This window comes from Procambarus clarkii, chromosome 58 (genome assembly GCF_040958095.1).
Source record: "Procambarus clarkii isolate CNS0578487 chromosome 58, FALCON_Pclarkii_2.0, whole genome shotgun sequence".
Classification (NCBI taxonomy): Eukaryota; Metazoa; Arthropoda; class Malacostraca; order Decapoda; family Cambaridae; genus Procambarus; species Procambarus clarkii.
Window position 1 is genome coordinate 21,261,208 of NC_091207.1, and position 21,058 is coordinate 21,282,265.

Here is a 21,058-nt window from a genome sequence, read left to right on the forward strand (position 1 = left end):
ATGGTCAGTCAGGAGCTGATGGATAATGAACCAACAAACGTGATAGGGAGGGAGTAAGGGAGCCACCGAGGCTCTACCATAAAGAGGCATTTCATTACTGTGCACTCAACTGTGGTTTTCTGGGAGGAGCCCCTTGGTGGCCCCCTAAGGCTAACAACAAAGAAATGAAAACAAGGGAATTACCAGAGGAGACAGCAGGTACTACTCTGAAGAGACCATCGGCCAGTAAACATGGCCCTGCGCTGTGCGAGACCGACTGGGACCAGGGGACATTTACTAGATACTGGACTGCCAAGGCCCTGTTAGGCCTCCAAAATCTGAGTTCAAATATGAGCCTGCTACATGTTGAAGATGACAACAATCAACAAAGCATACTCATGGAAAGTTACCAACCATAAGAATGTAATTTAAGAATCTGAATAAGGAGGCTTAGAAGTCCATCCACACTGTTTATGTGAGACCATTACCCAAGTATGCAGTTCCAGCATGGAATCCACACCTTGTGATGCATAAACAAACTTGAAAAATTTCAGAGGTTTGAAACTAGATTAATACCGTACCAGAATTGAGAGCCTTAGCTATGAGGACACAGTCTTAGAGGAAAGAAGAAACAGGGGTTATAATAACTATGTACAAAAATTTGAGGGCAACAAATTAAGTGGATAAAGAATGCCTATTTAAAAAGAGGTAGGACAAGGGGACACTGGTGAAAGCTGAACATGCAACCAAGATGAAAGGAAGTTTTCTTTCCCTGAATGGGTGGTAGGCTAAAGGGAGAAAAGGGAGCCGGTCGGCCGAGCGGACAGCATGCTTGACTTGTGATCCTGTGATCCTGGGTTCGATCCCAGGCGCCGACGAGAAACAATGGGCAGAATTTCTTTCACCCTATGCCCCTGTTACCTAGCAGTAAAATAGGTACCTGGGTGTTAGTCAGCTGTCACGGGCTGCTTCCTGGGGGTGGAGGCCTGGTCGAGGACCGGGATGCGGGGACACTAAAAGCCCCGAAAATCATCTCAAGATAACCTCTCAAGAAGATAGGCAAGTGGAATGCACTGAAGAGAGAGGTCACAGAAGTCAATTCCATCTACAACTTTAAAAAGAAATATGATAGAAATGTGAATGCGGAGATGGGTAATTAGTGTACCAGGTATAAACAGCCAGGAGGCAAAGCAAAAAAGAGCGAGATCTTATTCTCCAGTAGTTACTGATAACTAATTTTAATGATACTGCAGATAACAAGGAGTGCCGGACCAACCGGGCTGTGGAAGGTATGTGGGCCTGCGGGCCGCTCCAAGCAACAGCCTGGTGGACCAAACTCTCACAAGTCAAGCCTGGCCTCGGGCCGAGCTTGGGGAGTAGAAGAACTCCCAGAACCCCATCAACCAGGTATCAACCAGGTATCAACCTGAGAAATACAAGCCGTAGAACAGGGGGGATCAAGGAAACATGGTCAATCATCAAGGCATCCACCAAGGCAGAACTGGTGACACGCAGGTAACAGCAAACATGCTGTTACCGGACACAGCAAATGATACTCTCCTAGTTGGACCAACCAGGCATCAATCACCACAAGACCCTTTCGGAAGCCAGCCAACTCATTCTTGCTCCCCAACCATGCAGCCAGATGAAAGCCAACAAAAATACCTCTGAGTAAAGAGGAAGTAACACCAAGACTGTCAAGAGACCAAGATGGTTCAGAAGCATGAGCCAGCTAGAGGTGAAAGATCACCCAAGACAACTTGCAAAATAATGCCAAAGCCATTATCAATGTCAATAGCAAGCAACACCAGCTCCCGCACATCCGCTCTAGTAACCATTGAGTCACCCTAGACTGGTTGATACCTGGTTGATACCCTGGCCTGACTCGAGGCTGCTGGAGGCAGGAAAAAACACACACACACACACACCAAGCAAGAGTCCTAAATGATGGCCTAGCCAAGTTTGAACCCGAGATGGAACCAACGGAGACTTGTGCCAGTTTACCTGGAACCTGAACCCAGCGAGCTAGGAAAGAACCCAATCCCTGACTAGCTGACATGTAGACCAACTGGAAGAATCCCACACCACCCAGTCATCGAGGGGAAGCCAAAAGATGAACTCCAACAATTGAAGACGACCCACTATAGCTCAAGCCGAGCGAATACACACACACATGGGGCCTCGTAGCCTGGTGGATAGCGCGCAGGACTCGTAATTCTGTGGCGCGGGTTCGATTCCCGCACGAGGCAGAAACAAATGGGCAAAGTTTCTCTCACCCTAAGTGCCCCTGTTACCTAGCAGTAAATAGGTACCTGGAAGTTAGTCAGCTGTCACGGGCTGCTTCCTGGGGTGTGTGTGTGTGGTGTGGGGAAAAAAAAAAAAAAAAAAAAAAAAGTAGTTAGTAAACAGTTGATTGACAGTTGAGAGGCGGGCCGAAAGAGCAAAGCTCAACCCCCGCAAAAACACAACTAGTAAACACACATGGAGCTGGATTGATACCTGCTTGGTGGAGTTCTGGGAGTTGTTCTACTCCCCAAGCCTGGCCCGAGGCCAGGGTCGACTTGTGAGTTTGATCCCCTAGACTGTTGCTTGGAGTGGCCCGCAGGCCCACATATCCACCACAGCCCAGTTGGTCTGGCACTCTATGGAGAAAATTATCTAGTTTTCTCTATTGAGTCCAAAGTGATCATTTGGAACATGGGGCAAAGGATGAACCAAAAGTCCACCGAGTCCCATTTTGGAACTAGAAAGAGGTGGGAAACCCACCCAACCCACCTAAAATGCTTGCATTGCTTCGCAAGCAAAATGCTTGCGAAGCAACGCAAGCATTTTGACCACACCAGAAGTCACCCACTTCGAGATAATCCAATGTAGGCAAGGGAAAGATGTCTGCCTGGAAAGACCCGAACCCCCTCCTGGATGGTGTCAAGCACAATAACCAGAAAAGCCCACAAATCATGGGACCAGGAACAAGCAAACAGGGCACGTCCTCCCCCCCCCCAAATTCCATCAAAAAGGCGAACTACGAAAAGAGCTGGTGTGAGCCACAAGTTATCTGTGTGTTCCATTATGAGCAATGCTAACTAGACAAAGAAGGACTGGGCAGAGAAAGTGCTTGTGAGCCTGAATCTGGATCCACAGAAGGCCTATCCCAACCCACAGCAAGTGACGATTCTACTTGACTGCCCCAAAGGACAAGAATGAAACCCGAGAACAAAGGCAGTTCAAGATAGGCCTACAAGCAGTGGCCACAGAGGAGAAAATGCAAAACTACCTCCTCAGGAAAGATAAGAGAAGAGATGGAAGTGTCAGGGTCCATGCCAACTCCAAAAACTGGGACAACACAGCCTGGGGCATAATCTGGGTTTCAAAAGAGGTACGTGAAGAGAGCCTCCCAAGCCACCAAAGGAGGGACACAGGAGGAAGGAAACCTCCGGGTGAACAATCTTAATGAGTCAAAAGGCATACGGAACCAAACCATGTGGGAAGACACACCTAAATCATACTAACGGAGGGAGAATATGAAACTCCCTCACCCTGCCTCAGGAGACCCTCCTCAGAGGAACAAGAAACTATCTAGAGTGAAAAGGGACCCAAGGGCCCATTTCAGACTCAACACTGCCCCAAGCCCTGGAAGCCCCACTTGAGGGCTCTTGGGCGGAGTTGGTGTCTACGCACACTGTTCAGGATAGAAAAGCAAAGTCCAGGGAAGAGGCTTCAAAAGAGGGGGGGGGGGGGGAAGGAATGGTAGCTGAAAGGAAAATGCCACAGTGTTAGCAGGACTAGCCAGCTCGACTGCCTTTGTGCCCAATTAACAAGAGGCAACCCCCAGAGTCAGCTGAGCCATAACCCAAGGAAACCTGCCCCAACCTAGAAACCCTCAGACATTTTGGGGTTGGAAGCAGGGGCAGAGAATAAGAGGAAGGGCAGCAAAACCATGCCCAAAGAGGAAGGAAAAGGAGGTGTGGGTAGAGCCAGGGGTGAAATTCAATAGCATCTTCAATTTTGGGTCCCTAAATACCAGTTGGGACAGCTCTGGGGGATCCAATCAAGCGCACAACCTAGACTGCTGTAAACAGGCAAGGTGAACCCATAAGGCAGAGCTGTCTGATATGCCCTAACCTCATCAGGAGGGTTGGAAAGAAGAGCCACATGGGAAGAGCAAACCCCACAGGACTCAGGGTCAAAGATGTCACCGACCCAACAGGCAGCATGGTGGAAGCAGAACAACTGAGTGTCATTCCATGGCACAGGCGACGAGCAACCCTCAAACTCTCACAAGGTGATAGCAGGTTCGGGGAATATCAACATGACCACCAAAGCTACAAGGGATTACCAGAGCCTGAAGATAATCCAAGCAGGACATCCAGGCCCTGGGGACACTATGTCAGATTTAAAAGTAATGTAAGTCGATACAGCCTGGGTTAAACTAATGTGAAGGCTGGCCTTGGTGCACTGAAGGGAAGCTAGCAAACCACCAGTGTGCCCTGCCAGCCAGTGTTTCTCCCAACCCAGGTTAAGACAGAGGGGGCCACTAAGGGAGAAAATCCCCTAACACACCCAGAGAAGACAACTCAGACAGTACAAGGGCAGTACTAGGGAGCACAAAAGAAAGGCAACTCTGAGCACATGCACCTCCAAGTGCTCTATATGCTTGGCTCATGCTACACTGCAGTGAACAAGAAAAACAACCATGGGCAAAGACCCAAAATCACTTAGCTGTAAAGTGGAGACCGTACAGCAGAGGCCATCCAGAAACCACTACTGCAATCAAGTGACTTTGACCTCATCAGCATAAAACTGACAGCTCAGACCCCTGGAGAGGGTAAGCCCCTTCCCCCAAATGAATGCAGGGAGGTAGAGTGAAGAAGCTTATGCTATTTTTGAGATATTCAATAGTTTGTTTACATAGTTGGAGGAGTTCAGGCGAGTTGCGAGGCTTTGGTCTATTGAACCAAGCATTAATTGTTTTGACTCACTGAAGAGAGACTCACTGAAGTTTCCGGAGGCCTTCCGCAGTGAGGAGACAAAATGAAACTGTTCCCCTGTGCCGATGTGAGAGGACTGCTCTGGTCCTCGATAGGCCTAGGAACTCCATGGCTGATGCGACCTAGTAGATGGGAACCATATCAGTGTAAAGCTTCAGGGAGCCACCAGGGCTCCCCCTAGAAAAACATGACTGATGCCATGTATATGAGTCCCATGGTCATCTACAATAAGGGCTCCAGAAAGCAAAGGTAGCTGAACATGAAGCTGCCACTTGCCCACATCCTTGGAGAGAAATGGAGCTAACAGGCAGTCCTTGAGCAGAGAATAAGGAAGGTCACCCAAGAACACTTGAAAGAAGGTAGTCATTTCCCATCAGTCAAGTATTCAGATTTGATATAATCCATGAAAAGCCCTCAAGGAAGAGAGAGAAAGAGAGAGAACTGTCAGCCAGCAAAAATGATTCCAGGGCCTCATAATGTAGCCAATAAGCAGAAGTGAACTCGTAGTCTAAAGAGGCCGTGTCTATCGACGAAGCGAGGTCTGATACCCACAGAAGACATTGAAAGAAGTCTGCATGAGCTACAGATGGCAAAATATGGGACAACAGAAACCTCTTGAGATAAGACGAGTCTGAAGTGCTGAATGACACCAAGAATTGAACCTTGATGGTACAGTAGCTACCGTGTAAACAAACTCAAACATCAAGGGGGGGATATGAAAAATGACCCTCCTTGGGCTCCTTCCCAATCCTGGAAGTTAGTCATGATGGCCCCGGAGGCAGAGCCATATTCCTCACTCAATGCCTAGGACAGGAAAGGCATCATTCAAAGGAGTAGGATCGGAGCAGGAAGGCAGTTGTGAAGGCGAGAGCCCTGCATCCCTCGCGGGAAGAGATGTCTCAACTGTTTTCATTATCAAAGTGGATGTGGCCATCCCCAGAGAATGCAGAGATACACCTCAAGCTAAACTCTGCTCTGACTCTGAAGCCCTCGGATGCTTCAGAGCAGGAGTCAGGGAAAAGGGAGGAGGGGTTTGGCCTGGGAAGCCCCACATCAAAAGCAAGACAAACCACCCCTGCAAGGGAAGGAAGAGAAAGGGCAACATCTACAATTCTGGGTTGCTAAACACCACAGGGGTACTCAAATGAGCATCACACTGTGAACCTTAAATAAAGTGGCAGCTGCTTGGCAAGCATCCTGATGAGATACAGACTCAAAAGAACGGAAACCCAATGTGGGCATATGTCGCGGGGACTCTGGGTTGTATCATTGACCCAACAAGCAGCATAGCGAAGGCAGAGAATGAAGGTTGACTAGTAGCAGGGGAATTCCTAGGGCCTGAAGATACTAGTCAAGCAAGAAACCCCAGGCACTAGGAATCGATTTAACAATAATGGTCCAGGATGGACAGAAACATTGTCGTTTCTTAATTTTCTAAAGGGTGGTTTGGATACCATATCTTCAGCCATTTCAGCCATGTTATTGTGACAATGTCTTCATTAGGAATGCTCACTGAAAGAACAGTTAGCAAAAACAAACTATAATAGTGCAACTATGAAGGGTTTTCATGGTATGCCATATAAATGCATGCATACCATGGCACACCCCACATCATAATTAATAGGATGCCCCAACCAAGGGCCTACATAAAGGAGTTAATGACCCCTGTATGGCCCAGGGCATGGCTCTCTACCCCAGTGGCCAGTCCTCTTGGGGCAAACTCTCAAATACGCCAGAGAAGTAACTCGGTCACTGCACAGGTAGTGCAAAACAAGCACTTAGAGAAGGGAACCCTGAGCACATGCAGGTCAAAGTGCAAAACAAGCCAAGGATACAGAACAAAGCCAGGAAAAGAAAGAGATATGTGTGAAGCAAATACTGTATTAAAGTAAAGGAACAAAACTCAAGCACATTACCCAGGTAGGACAAAGTCCAAAGGATGATCAACACTTAGCTAAGAAGCAGTGGGACCAGCAAAGAAGGATGACAACCTAGCAGCACACTACAGAAATCAACCATATCAGCGACAGGACTGACTATTGGAGCCAGTTGTGGGCCGGAGCTCTGGGCTACCTGGTGGTAACTATCAGTACTAATGGTTTCAAGCTAGACTAGAGTGAATCATCTGTTTAGATTATATTGTAATGGCCAAAACAACTACATCAAAATGTAGTTCTTTTAATTGTAATAGGCCATCTCACTGCTTTTTTTTTTTATTACAGCCTTGCAGTTGTCTGTAAAGCTTCGCTGACTTTCTAGATGCTGTCCCAAGAAGGGTGATGATAACAGTTCCAGCTCCCTGTGCCTTTGTGAAAGGGGCTCTGTTTGCTGGTATGCCAAACAGGACTCCTGCATCTGATGTGACCCAGTAGTGGGGAGCCATCTCAACAAGATGACTTTAGGGAGCCACCATGGGGCTCTTCACAGAACGTAAGTAACATTGACAGTACTGTAAAGTCAACAGACTTACTAATAAAATACTTTTAATGCACATTAAATACAATAACAGAACTACATTGTACAGAACCTTTTGGCATTTTAGAGGGTGACAAGTTCAGACAGTTTCTCAAAAAGACAGAAATGGTGAAACAATTTAATAAACAAAATGCTACAAAAGTTAATGTACTAGTACCATGGTACCCCATTATATAGATCCCAATTTTCTGGATTCTTGCATTATCCAGTCATAGAAATATCCAGTTCTCCACCCCAATTAACCAAATCATGACTATACTGTAGTGGATATGTTCACTGGGAGCAGACACTTGGTGTCTAAGCTGCCATTAGAGAATTTTAGGAGGCAGTGACTGTATGATACTGTATTACCATTTTCTTCTCGATTGCTTTGTCTAAGACCACCTCTGGTGCAATCCCCTGCCAATCCGCATGACAGACGGCTCACAGTCTGTCTAAAGAGAAATATTATCTCATATTAACTTTTATATACAGTACACCAACTGGGGAATCCTGCTGTAAAGAGAGTTGTAGGGAACTGTCTAAGCAACCACTCAGCAGGACAGCTTTCCCACAGAGCTGATGCGTTTAATCCAACAAGATCCATTCAAATCCCTTGGGAATGATCTCTAGTCTGAATACTTCTGGTGACAACTCTTGCAATACATGCCTTAACTATCAATGCAGTCAATAATTGGAAAATACAGGCCAATCTGGTCCTTCAGAATGCAACGATGGGCATACAACACATGCTACACAATACTGTACTACAAGAACATCTCACATTCTTGTCAATCACAAGATCTAACTAATGTATTTTAATCAATCATGTGCAGTCACCCATTTAACTAAGGGTGACACTTTGAGAAGTGCACAATGAGGCTCTAACACGAGACACGGTGATGAACATTTTCCAAATATCTTTAATCAACTAGTGCCTGTACAGGTTTTCTCGTGATCAGGACCTGATAATTATAATCACCTCACATGAAATTACACAATATGTATTGAGCTTCAAGCTAGCACTTCAGGAGCCATGTTCACACTTTTTCTGGCCACACAGTCCCCGACTTTAACACAAGCAACGAACAGCATTCCACCGCGAGATCTGACCACGAGATGTGGTGGAATGCAGCAAATGGCTCCTAGCATGTCATCCCTCACTTAGCCAGCTAGGGCCACACAGTTTGTTTGACTGGCATTCAGTTGTAGGAGAGGGAGGGCCACACTCCTGGCGCCTGTGGTTTATTAGTGGAACCCATGGTTGGGAGAGACAGTGTTACGAGTAACAACTTAACAGGACTCAACCGCCAATCCACCATGTTCATGCCTTTTCTCCACACTTTAATGACACACACTCAGTTACTGCAGTCGGGTAAGCATCCCTTACCCATGTTGTCCTCATTTTACGTTTTTCAATGACGACGAATAGTAGCAGATGATTTGGCCTGTCATGACTTCACATCATGGTTTGCTTAACCCTTAGACCGCGCATATTACCGCACATATTGGGGGCCTGGTAGCAAAAAATATTTGAATTATGTAAAAATAACTTAAAAATGTCAAACAAATCTCCAACTTTTTGGCTTCAACGTTGTGAAACTTTCATCAAAATATTTTCAGAAATTGATTTTAGACAAATTTTTGAAAAATAAGAACATTTTGTTGATAAGGAGAACAGCTCCTAAGAACTGGAACTGAAGGATTATGCAGTAATAAAGCATCTGTCCGACGCTCAAGAAGAACAATAGTAGTAAGAAGTGTCCACAAAGTGCCTATGCAGTTGGTGCCTTTAAATCATTGCTGAGTAGTACATAACACAAATAATAATGAATAACTATGTTAATATGATCTATTTTGTTATATATCATATAAATACATTGTCCAATGTTAATACATATATGTTAATTTCATCTATTTCCCAAAAATATTTTTTAGGGGATTTTTTTTTGTTAAGATTTTAGTTTTTTTTTTCTCCTTTGTTTATTATCTGATTTTGTTGTAACCTTTACATCCTGGAGAGTGCATATGTTTTACAACTATGTGAAGATAGAATGAAATAATGGTCAATGGCCATTTCAAATAATATTTGAAATGGTCAACAAATAAATCAGTCACAACTTGCAAAACTTGGGACTTAATTTTTTTGGCAGATTTTTTTTTTTTTATCTGATTTCAAACCCTATTTTCTTTGTCTCTTTAGGTTGTTTTGATGATTAGGGACCATATTAGGGCTTTTTCACTTATATAAAGTATACCCTAAATATATCCCCTAAATCATTATAATTATTATAATTATCCCTATATTTTGTGTTTTTTGGGGGTTAATTTTTCTTAACTTCATTTCAACACACATTGACCTACAACTTTCACGTATTCGAGTACGAATGCCAAACAATGTTTATTAAAACATAATTAAATTAACAAAATAAAATTACCTTTATTCATTGTTGATAACTTCAACTTCAATTATCTCTCAAACTAGAGTTTCAACTTTGAGTGGCTTCTAAAATTCCAGTTTTTGACCGATTCTCACTATTTTGACATTATGTGCCCAGCTGTCTGTTCATAAACTTTATACATTTGGAGTTAAAAAAAAAAATTTGTCTAAATTTGCTGCATATTTCAAATGCCCTATTGACGATTTTTTTTACAGTAAACGTACTGAAAACTTATATTCCAATTTAATGAAAATGAAGATCACATGCAATTCTGAGAGAATAACAACATTAAATGCACGATTGGTGATAGTTCATATTTTTTATTCCGAATCGAAAATCTGAAGTTTTCAATATTCAATTTTTAAATGCATTTTGATTCTCTTGTTTTTCAAGTTATGCTGTGATCATTTAGACAAAGTTGGAGCATTTGCCTAGTTGATTATGCAAAAAAATTGGAAAGTGTTTGTGCAAGTTTTAAAAACTTATGGTAAATTATTTTTTGTCAAATCATATATGTATGTATTGTGCGGTTAATTATGGTAGATTTCAGAGAAGAAGTTGTTCTGTCAGCTGAAACAAAAACAAGCCACACCCTTTCAACTCAACAGCCTGAATTATATTATTTCACATCCAGGGGTCCTTATGGGCCTTATTCAACTTCTGGCTCTTAACCATTCAGCAGTCCAGTTAACCCAAGCTGAACTGTCACTGGTTTAGACATCACTGCCCTTCTTCCCACCGAACGTAGTCCACTAGCTGGCTGGCAGGCCACTGGGCAAACCATGCATCTTTTAAAGATTATTGGGGGAAAAGAGGGAGAGGGAAGACTGTGAGATCCTGTTCCCAAAGGTGCTAGCTCCCCCTTACCAAATCTTTAAGAATACTTCCCACCTTCCAGAATCCACCTTCCAAGGTGCTAATCCGGTCTCATTGATTATCACACTAACAAGACAGGCGAACATAAGAACTTTGTACTTAATCAGAAGGATAAGGTGATCTATTTGATACCCAACTCAAATATAGTCAGATCACGGACAAGAAATTTGATCATTGAAAGCACCGTGCAAGTATGAATCCACTCAAGACATATGAGTGGACTTGAACATCCAGTCTTTCATAGTAAGTCAGGCTTGGTGGAAATGGACACACTGAGCATCCACTAGTGCTGTGTAGATGATTACAAGAGTTAATTTGAACCATCCTGTAAAATAACACAAAAATCACCCACAAAAATATCTCTCACTTGTGATTAAATATTATTCATCAAATAATATACAGTACAAGAATTTCATGAATGCTAAACACCAAATAAAATCCAGTGCTGTGTTCATTTAATATAACCTATTGCATGAATAAGGCTGCAGGGCCATAAGTCACGTCGAGAGAGATGGACATGTATGCTTTTGTCCACCCTCACTAGTCCATATGCTTTCTTACTTGTGTACAAGAAACTAGTTCGTACACTGAGACATTCTTATACTTTGGTGTTATTTTAATTTTGACCAATAAAATGTCAAGCAGTAGTAGAAGTCATGCTGAAAGAGGAAAAAATAAGGTTCTTAATTTTTAGTATAAGCTAAGAGTGACAAGAGAAAATTGAGCATGGTGCCATTGTGGCAACTGTGGCATGAAGGCGCTAAATACTGTTTCCGACTTATGCAAGCAAAAGGACAAACGAGTGAAATAGACAACTGGGTGAAAGCTTTGACACAAGTGAAGGAGGAAACCTCCTAACGTGGGCTCAGGGAAGAGTGTTGCACAGTTCTTTTCCGGACAAGGAAACCAATTTTGAAGGTCTTAATGCAGAAATTCATTAAATGCCAAGATGCTGGTGAGCTTCCCTAGTCAGGATGTTGACAAGAGATAATTTTAGAGTTAAGCATTTTATCCAATGACAAGACAGGCAAATCTGTTTCTGGAGATGCACAAGATGAGAAGGTCCCAAGTATTGTTATCAAGAACACAAAACAATATACAAACTGCTACATAGATAACCATGAATCTGCGAACAAATGCAAGTATATGCAAGAAACTTGTAACAAGAAGACCAGGGAGGCTAGGAAACCAAACAAGCCAGGACCAAGCAGGGAATGAATCTAAACCTAATACCTAGCAAAGACTGAATATGACCCTAGGACCTAGCAGGGATTGAATTGGACCATAGGACCTAGCAGGGATTGAATTGGACCCATAGGACCTAACAGGGATTGAATCAAACCCTAGGATCTAGCAGGTAATGAAATGGACCTTAGGATCTAGCAGGGACTCAGATTCAGACTGATAAAACCAACTCATTTCACATCTAGTATACAGTAATGCTTGCTTCATCTTTTCTTCAGTGTGATTTACCTGCTAATTACAGTACTAGACATCTTTTTTGTTTGGACAGTAACAGAGTATTTTTCTTTCAATAGTATTTAGTAGAGTAATAGGAAAGTAGTAGTAGCAGCAATAGTAGAGTAATTTAACCCTCAAAGTGTGGTGATCTTCACATGTTGATCATCTACTTTCTAGTGCACTTATGTCAGCACTGTGGAGAAATGCCCGACAGACCACTGGAACATTATCTAATACAGTGCAGAGTTACAAGCCCATTAAGATTTCAACTTCAATTCAACAGAGCAGGAGAAGTTGTTAAACACGTGGGACAAAATCTTACTGAAGCGACCATAGGAATCATAAATACTCATACTCTGCCCAAGTAAAACAGAAACAAGCAACACTTAGTGGGCCAGCCAGAGGTTTAGGGCCCATGCAGGAATATACCATAAAAAAAAAAAAAAAAAAGTGCACTGCAGTCACAGCCAAATGTAACTCTTACTGTTAAATGACACAAAGTTGTTACTACAACTGCAAGAACATTATTCGCTGAATAACAAGAATCGTTCAAACAACTAATGTCAAACCAAATGATAGTACACTTGAGACATTAGTGCTAAATAGAGTTGAATATGTTAATTGGTGCATTCAAAGCTGAAGATACTGACCTTTAGAATGCACAGAGAGATGTTATTGCCAAAATCCATTTAATAAATATCTAAATTATTAAGGCCATTTAATTATTTGAAGTGCAGACTATAAAGAATTCAAACTTTACATCTGGAAAATATTACAGGAGACTGATTTCAAATCTGAAAACTGCAGTAATTTCTTAAGAGATAATTCTACAAATATTAAGGACCTAAGGCTGTTCAATACCCTTTCTCTAAATATAAGAGGCATTACCAGACGACCTCCTCTAGCGAACTTGTTAAATGCCTCCAAAGGATACCTGGTCAACCAGGTTGTGATTCCCACATCTAATTGTATGCAGTGGCTTCCACCAGCCTGATTGACCAGATCATTAACCAGGAGAATATCATAGGTCCAGGCAACAGGGACAGTGATCTTCAGAACCATCAAGGTATTTTAAGCACTTATCCATCCATGTACTTCAAGGCAAATAAAAAATTGACAAATGAAGCATAAATTGGCCCTACTGTGCCCCTTGATATGGTCCTCTGATGCACAGCAAGTTTTTTTCCTTAATGAAGTTCTTCAGAATTTGTTAATGTAATTTGTAAGATAAATGTGGCACTCTCACTTATCCCACACTCCATTATATACCATTATTTCACATCAAATTCCATTAGATTTATACTATGGCATGTGCCTATAGTGTCAATGTCCCCCTTAATCTTTTATACTTCCCAGTAGCTTGACTTTAACTGCAAACATGCTTATATACCTCTGTATCGATGAAAACAGACCATTTACAGTATACCGTATATACAATGAATATAATTGGTACTAGTACAGAGCCATGCAAGACCCTCCTAGTGACATTCCTCCAGTCTGATTAATTGCCACTAATGATGGTCTCATCTTTCTACCAGCTGAATGCTAGAAGTTTCCTTCCTACCTGTCTTACTTAAATGTTCAAAATTCCAGAACAATCGCTCATGTGGGGACTTTATTAAATGCCTTTCATAATTCCAGATAGATGCAATTTGCCCAATAGTCTTTCTTGTAAAATCTTTATGAATGAAAAATGTAACTAAATTCAATCCAACAAATGTTCTTCCCTTTTTAAACAAAATAGCTGCTCATTATAATTTTTTTTTTATGTATTCAACCTATTTTATTTTGACCTGTATTACCCTTTCTGGTGATTAGGCTACACACTGCTCAATGCTACAGATTTATGAATCATTTCTAACCCTTTTTTTAATAGTTTGAGATAATGATTGCCATTTTCAAAATTCTGGTAGTATTCATATTTTCAAAGATGCCTGAAAAAAAATCCTTGTTGGATTGCTGAAATCATAAGCACATCTCAGGCCTGAGGTTAAAACTCCACATGGCCCTAATGTTCTATTTCTGCCTAAATCGACGAGTAGTTTTAGCATATAGTCTCGCAACACATCTAGGTACAGTATTCTACATTATGCTCTAAAACCTGTCTTGTGTCTAGGGCTGTGAACTTGTCACCTTCGTTGAAACTGGTCATTCAATGTTTTACACATTTCCTCCTGTCACTAGAATCTGTTGCCTACTCCAAATCTCTAGATTTTATCTTTTATATGCAATTTACTAGTAATAAACTTATTTGCCTGCTATCCGTTTCTTGAAGTTTCTATCCTACTCCCTCCTCTCAAGACCTTGTAGTGGCTCGGAGCATGTTTTGCATTTCTGATATTTTTGCATGGTTGGTCTATTCTAATATTTATCCAATTTTGTTTACTCTACCATAACAGCTGTTGAAGAATTCCCTCTCCCCCCCCCTGTTTTAATTATCTCCTCTATTTTAGTATACAAATTTTGGTGCCTGTCTCATTTACATTCACTCCCATCAAACCTTCCCAAACAAATCCAGTAAAACAATCTCAATTCCTTGTAACGTCCTCTTTTAAAACCAAGCTTCTCTCTCATACCTTCCCATCTGCAGTCTCTTCTATGTCATAATGAACAGCATACAGTACTTAATTACCAAACAGGACAGGATTGCCTTTACCTATGGGGCCAGGTACTCTCAAGAGCCAAGATTTGTGCCTTTCTGGGGAATATGTGAGCCACCAACCACTGATGAGACATTACCTTCCTCTCTCTTGTCGTTTACTTTTAATACAAATGACCAGAATGATATTAAACAATTTGGACAGCTCATACTTTCATTGTTCCTGTCATAACCCTCCCAATATGTAGATTTTTAGATTAATTCATCCAGTATCAAATATATGGTTTTATCTTAAACTTTCTGTATTACCTTTCTTATCATGATAATCTCCTCTCATTTCTCATCAAGTTCTTCTCTTATCCAAAATATTACTGTATTTCATTTGGATTCAAACTTCTACTGTATTATAATGTTCATGCGTTATGGATCATCAAGTATCAATTCTCTCAAACTAAAATGGTCCTTTACTAAGACTAGCACTCCTTTTTTGTTCTTGGTATTACATCTCCAAATTGGACAGCCCTTGCAAATACTAACTCATAATTTTCCTCTCCAGTTTCATTTTCAATATTGCAATGACATCTAGTCTTTTGTTATTTATTACAGTGGCATTTTTACCTAACCACGTCTACATTTGTATATTGTATACATATACTGCACTTACATTACTTGTTTCCTCTTGTTATGGAATATTTTTCACCTGTCTACCGATTCATTTGATTGTTGGGTAGTGTGTATGTATTCACCTAGTTGTTCTTGCGGGGGTTGAGCTCTGCTCTTTTGGCACGCCTCTCAACTGTAACTACTAATTCCCCCCCCCCCCACAATTTTTTTTTTGTGTGTGCATGTGTATTTACTATTTGTGTCGGCAGAATCGAGCTATTAGCTCTTGGACCCCGCCATTTTAATCAATCTAATTTTCCTTTATTATACATACAGTACTGCATATATTTCTCTCTAACACACAATACACACACCCCAGGAAGCAGCCCATAGCAGCTGTCAAACTCCCAGGTACCTATTTATTGCTAGGTGAACAGGACATCAGGGTGAAAGAAACTCTGCCCATTTGTTTCCACCTCAGCCAGGAATCAAACTTAGGCCCTTAGAACTATGCCTCCTAAGCGTTGTACACTCAGCCGAGAGGCTGTGTGTGTGTGTGTGTGAGTACACATGAATACTCACCTAGTTGAATTTGTGAGGGATGAACTTCAGGTCTTTTGTCCAACTTCTTAATCTTCAATTGCCAGGGGAACAGCAATGCTTCTTGTAAATTTTAATGCTCTCAATCTGGCTATATTAGAACTTACATCCCAGTCTTGAAAATTAGACGCCTACTATTTAATAATTTCATACTGTACATCCTTCCTTTCTTACAAAAGCAGGGTGACCCATATGCAATCAACAATGCAACAATTAACGACCACTACAAAACAAGTGTCAAAACCCAAATATTGTACCAAGTTTTGAACCATTCAGCAAAAAATATTGCACATTAAGTATGGCTATGACAATTTCATGTTCTCAACACTTACAATAGTACTGCATGTGACAATAAATACTTCAAAAGGAATATGAAAGAAATGAATGTATAAAGCAAACAGAGAGAGAGAGTGAGTCTGTCTACGAGACAGACTACCGGGCCAAAATGTCGTGCGGTGGTGGCCCAGAAATAATAAATAATAGAGAATAATCTCTTTCTTAGTTTCCACCAACAATAGTGCTTATATGGGTGACCAAAACCAAAATGTTCAAATTTTTAATATACATATACATATAATTAAATCAATAGGAACAATAGAGGACTTGGGAAAAATGTGAATGCATGAAATGATTAAATTTAGTTTTTAGACCAATCACTTTAAATTTTAATACAATTTCCCAAAAGGGAAGCATATATGAGTTCCCCAATTATATTATACTTCCGTTCAAAAATAATTCTGTAATGAATTATCTGCTGCCAATGAAAATAATATAATTATGTTACCACCAATGCAACCTGTCAACCCAAAATTGATAGTAACTAGAGTCACTAGGGATGGAAGTGCAAAACAGATTATTTTTGGGTGGAACAGAGAGAGCCATGTTTTGTACAATTAACTTTGTACAAGAAAGCCTGAGAAAGACGGCAACAGCCAAACCTAACATTTTCTAGGCCTAGTATAGTATAGTACATACTAAATTATACCTATGATTGCATAGGTACAACCTTGGATTGCTTATTTAGGCCTAGGGCAGGTTAGGTTTATGGTTGTCCTGTTTCACCTTTCTATGCCCTTAGAATTCCAATAGTACAATAGTCCATATTTTTTAACATTCCAACCATAGTAGCTATAGGTTCATTCATTTTTGGAGGATGGGTTACACTATCAGAAGTGCAAATCATAATGACTGTACAGCACCCAATTAAAACACAAATGATCATGAAAGGCAGTTTATTTATGAACTGCTGTGACATACACATTCACCTTTCTCGAGTCCTCCTCATGAAGATTTAAGTGTACACTCACCATTGCCTGGGTACTTCTAGACTCGTCAGAAGGCAAACCTTCGAGGGAGAACCCGGCCATAGACTCCCACGGAGCCAGCGAGTCCTGCAGGAAGAAACAAACAACTTTCTTATTTCAACCACGTTTAGCTGGTAATGGAAAACATTGATAAATGTAAAAACCATTGCATTTTTTTCACATTAAGAAGATTGAAAAATGTATCCTCAATCCAGCAAGTTCTGGGAGATTATTGACTGCAGGCTGGTGGAACATCTTTCACTGGGCTAATGTGACCCAGGTTATTGTAAAGAGCACAGTGTTGGTGCTCATTTTTGTGGTTGAGAAAACTGTTTTGTTGGTGGTTATGCATACTTTGTTGTGTCAACAAGCAACAGGGATCCATCTTGGCAGCCCAACCTCACTATTACTGTACCCAATACATTTATACCTTTTGACATTCCAGTACCCTGTCATGTTTCCCCACCTCTGGCTCAAACTCATTCTACTTATTTATCCCTCCCCATGCATAACTGTATTTCCTTACATTTTTCAGATTCATCAGTGTTTACAACTTCCACTTCTGTTGTCCCTCACCTGGATATTTTTTTAGGTAGTGATCATGTCTCCCCTAACTCGTGTCTTCCAGTGTCATGAGGTTTAGTTCCAGTAATCATTCCTCTCAGCTCGGGAACTAGCCTGGTGGCATACCTCTGAACCTTTTCTAACTTCATTTTATGTTTGACTACATGTGGACTCTAGGCTAGAGTCACATATTCCAGTATTGGTCTGACATATGAGGTATACTTGGTTCAGAATGATTTCTTACACAAGTTTCTGAAGACAGTTCTTATGTTTGCCATCCATGCATATGCTGCTGATGTCATTCTCTGGTTGTGGGCTTCAGGGGGACAGGTCTGATGTGATATCAACCCCAGCTCTTTCTCTCTTCCTGACTCCTGAAGGATTTCCTCTCACAGCTGGTACCTTGTGTTTGGCCCTCCAGCTCCCCACGCCTATCTTCATCACTTTGCACTTGCTCGACTTTAACTCTAGTATCCATTTGTTGGACCATTCCTTCAGTCTGTCTAGGTCATCCTGTAACCTCTTGCTGTTCTTCTCTGTCTTCTTACTCCTCATAATTTTAGCATCATCAGTAAACATTGAGAAGAATGAGTCTATACCTTCTGGAAGATCATTCAAGATCTTGTTTCATATCAGAAACAGGATGGGTCCGAGTACAGAACTCTGTGGGACTCCACTGGTGACATCATGCCATTCTGAGGTCTTACCCCTCACAGTAACTCTCTGCTTCCTGTTGTTTAGGTATACAGTACCCCCCCTATCCATTGGAGCACACTAATTGTGAGACACAACTTGCCTTCCCTGAACCCATGCTGGTGTGTATTATGCTGGGAAGAGATTCAGCTTACCTCAAGAGTGCCCGTCAGTCAGAAAGAGATTCAGCTAGCCTCAAAGAGTGTCCGTCAGTTAGGAAGAGATTCAGGTATTCTTGAAAATATCTATGGCAAACACCACCATGGAATAGATGAGCACTGTTCATCTATGCTATTTGTATCTGATGCATCATCACTGAACGCAGAAAACGATTCATCTATGTATCATCTAAATAAATTGTAGATAGCAAGGGTGACGCTCAGAGCTACAACTGTATAGTCCTCATAGGTGCTGTATCACTTGCATCCGACCTTTGTGTTAAGTCCTTATTGTGCCTAGCTTCACCAATGTTATGACCCTTATGTTCTTCAAATAAGGTTTGAATTTCACCGACAGAGTGTTATCTTTCAACACCGCATCGGCCAGGTGTTTGGGAGCCAGAGACGCGTGAGCCACCCATGGTTGCTCATTCAGTACTAACCCACCCAACAGCCCTAGGGCATTCTGGGAATTTTTTTCCAAGATGGCGGCCTCTCACTGGAGGTCCTTAGAGTCCATTTCGTACACAACTAACCACATACACATTTAGAATTGGTACTGAAAAGTCAAAAAGAGTTTTCTCGGTTGGCACAGTTTCCCGCCAACCGAGAATACTCGGTTGGCGCAGTCAAGTGGTTAAGGAACACGACAAAGTTGCTGCCATAACTGCAAGAAAACTGACAGGTTGGATAACAAGAACCTTGCAAACAAGAGATGCCATACCAATGATAATACTTTTCTAAGATATTAGTGCTCTCAAGAGAGGAATATTGTTGCACATTAACAGTCCCATTCATTCCCATCCAGTCCCATTCCCTATTTGGACTTTCATGTATTGTAACGTACTGTACACTGAAAGGAACAAGGCTGATTGAAAGTGGTTTGCAAGAAAGAAATGTATTTGTACATAATGTAGATGATAATGCATGAGGAGCGCTGTACACCTTGTCTTACGAAACAGTAAGGTGCTGCTGTGGATAACTGCTAGAGTGTAATAGTGCCTCTTAACTTTCTAAATGGAACATGGTATAACAGTAATGTATGTGTGTATATACTTTGTATGTACATAAAATGAATGGTGTGCATTTTCTGCATAGTAATTATGTTGCAATTATGGATTTAAACTACAATACTTAACTTACTGATTAGATGTAATCAAAGCCTTTATAGTCATTACCACAGACAAACTCAAAATATGAACTAATGAAATAAGGAACAAGAGTACCAACAAATGTATTTTCCCCTTTATATTTCCAAAAATGTCATTTAAAGACAAATAAATCTTGTTATACAGGAATGTAAGTAATCATCTGCAACAAAACAAGTAAAACTTCACTTACTCCTGGCATTCCTGAGGGTCCAGGTACTCCTTGCACCATGATATCTTGTAAAACATTTTGGGGATGGGAGGACATCATCTGAGGATTATATATGCCAACGCCACTGACTCCTCTCTCATCAACAGAATTTATAGGGTCATAACTTATGCTTGCCTCAGAGTCTGTGAGTTGTGTTATCTCATCCTCCTGCTCATGTTTAGGCTCAGGTACTTCTTCCTTAATAATTGTATGCTCTTCTAACACAACCTGTTAAAAAAAATGGTAATTAAAGTCTGAGAGAGACTTGGAATTGATTCATTTATTTCCTAATTGTAATTTATTTCCTATTTTAAAATTTCAGACGTCTGTAGCATGTAACAGAACTATTGAGACACTATAAATGTGTCAATAGTTAACAGATGCCCAAGCTTGTTCATGCATCTGGACATAGTGCAACATGCATGGGGGTTACACGATATGCTCCGGGCAGTAAGAGTAAGCTGTCCTTGTAACTTACACCAGTGTCACCAAAACAAAGCATTGCAAAGGTTGGAGGATTTTGCCTCGACAAGAAAGTTGATAGGGCCCAGCATCACCAATGACTAATACTGGACTAACCGACTAGCATGGCAATGAAGCCCGAAATAGAAAGATAATGAGATGCACCAAGTTGATTCCTACGTTGCTAAGCTTCTAGAGCCCCCTTTCCCCCCCCACTGATGAGTCAAATTAAGTCAGATGAGAGGAAGCACCTGAAAGTGATATTGTGATATTTGTGACCAACCAGGAACCTCAATCCGACCCTGAACCTTGGTTTAATAGCAACATCCAACCAACATCCTGAAGGTAAAGGACACAAGCCAATATGGATTAAGAACTACCTGGTGAACCACGAACTTGGTGATCATCAGAGGTTGACCAAAAAAATGTGGGTTACTCCCAAAAAATTGAAGATCATTCACTTGACAAGGTCCCTCTTCACTACTGGAAAGACAGAAATCTTAACCATTAAAAAATA

The 21,058-nt window shown here is 41.3% G+C and overlaps 1 protein-coding gene across 2 annotated transcripts in view; it reads right to left on the reverse strand.

Annotated features, from left to right (window-relative positions):
* Positions 1-7,801: 7,801 nt before the first annotated feature.
* The window catches only part of LOC138349782 (protein abrupt-like), a 40,195-nt gene continuing 26,938 nt past the window's right edge, over positions 7,802-21,058 (reverse strand). For both annotated transcript variants that reach the window (XM_069306656.1, XM_069306657.1), the window contains 3 exons: positions 20,062-20,307; positions 17,309-17,392; positions 7,802-7,876 (listed from right to left, as the gene is read on the reverse strand). In XM_069306656.1, coding sequence (XP_069162757.1) covers positions 7,817-7,876; positions 17,309-17,392; positions 20,062-20,307 — 390 coding nt within the window. In that variant the 3' untranslated portion in view covers positions 7,802-7,816. The remainder of the gene's footprint in view (positions 7,877-17,308; positions 17,393-20,061; positions 20,308-21,058) is intronic.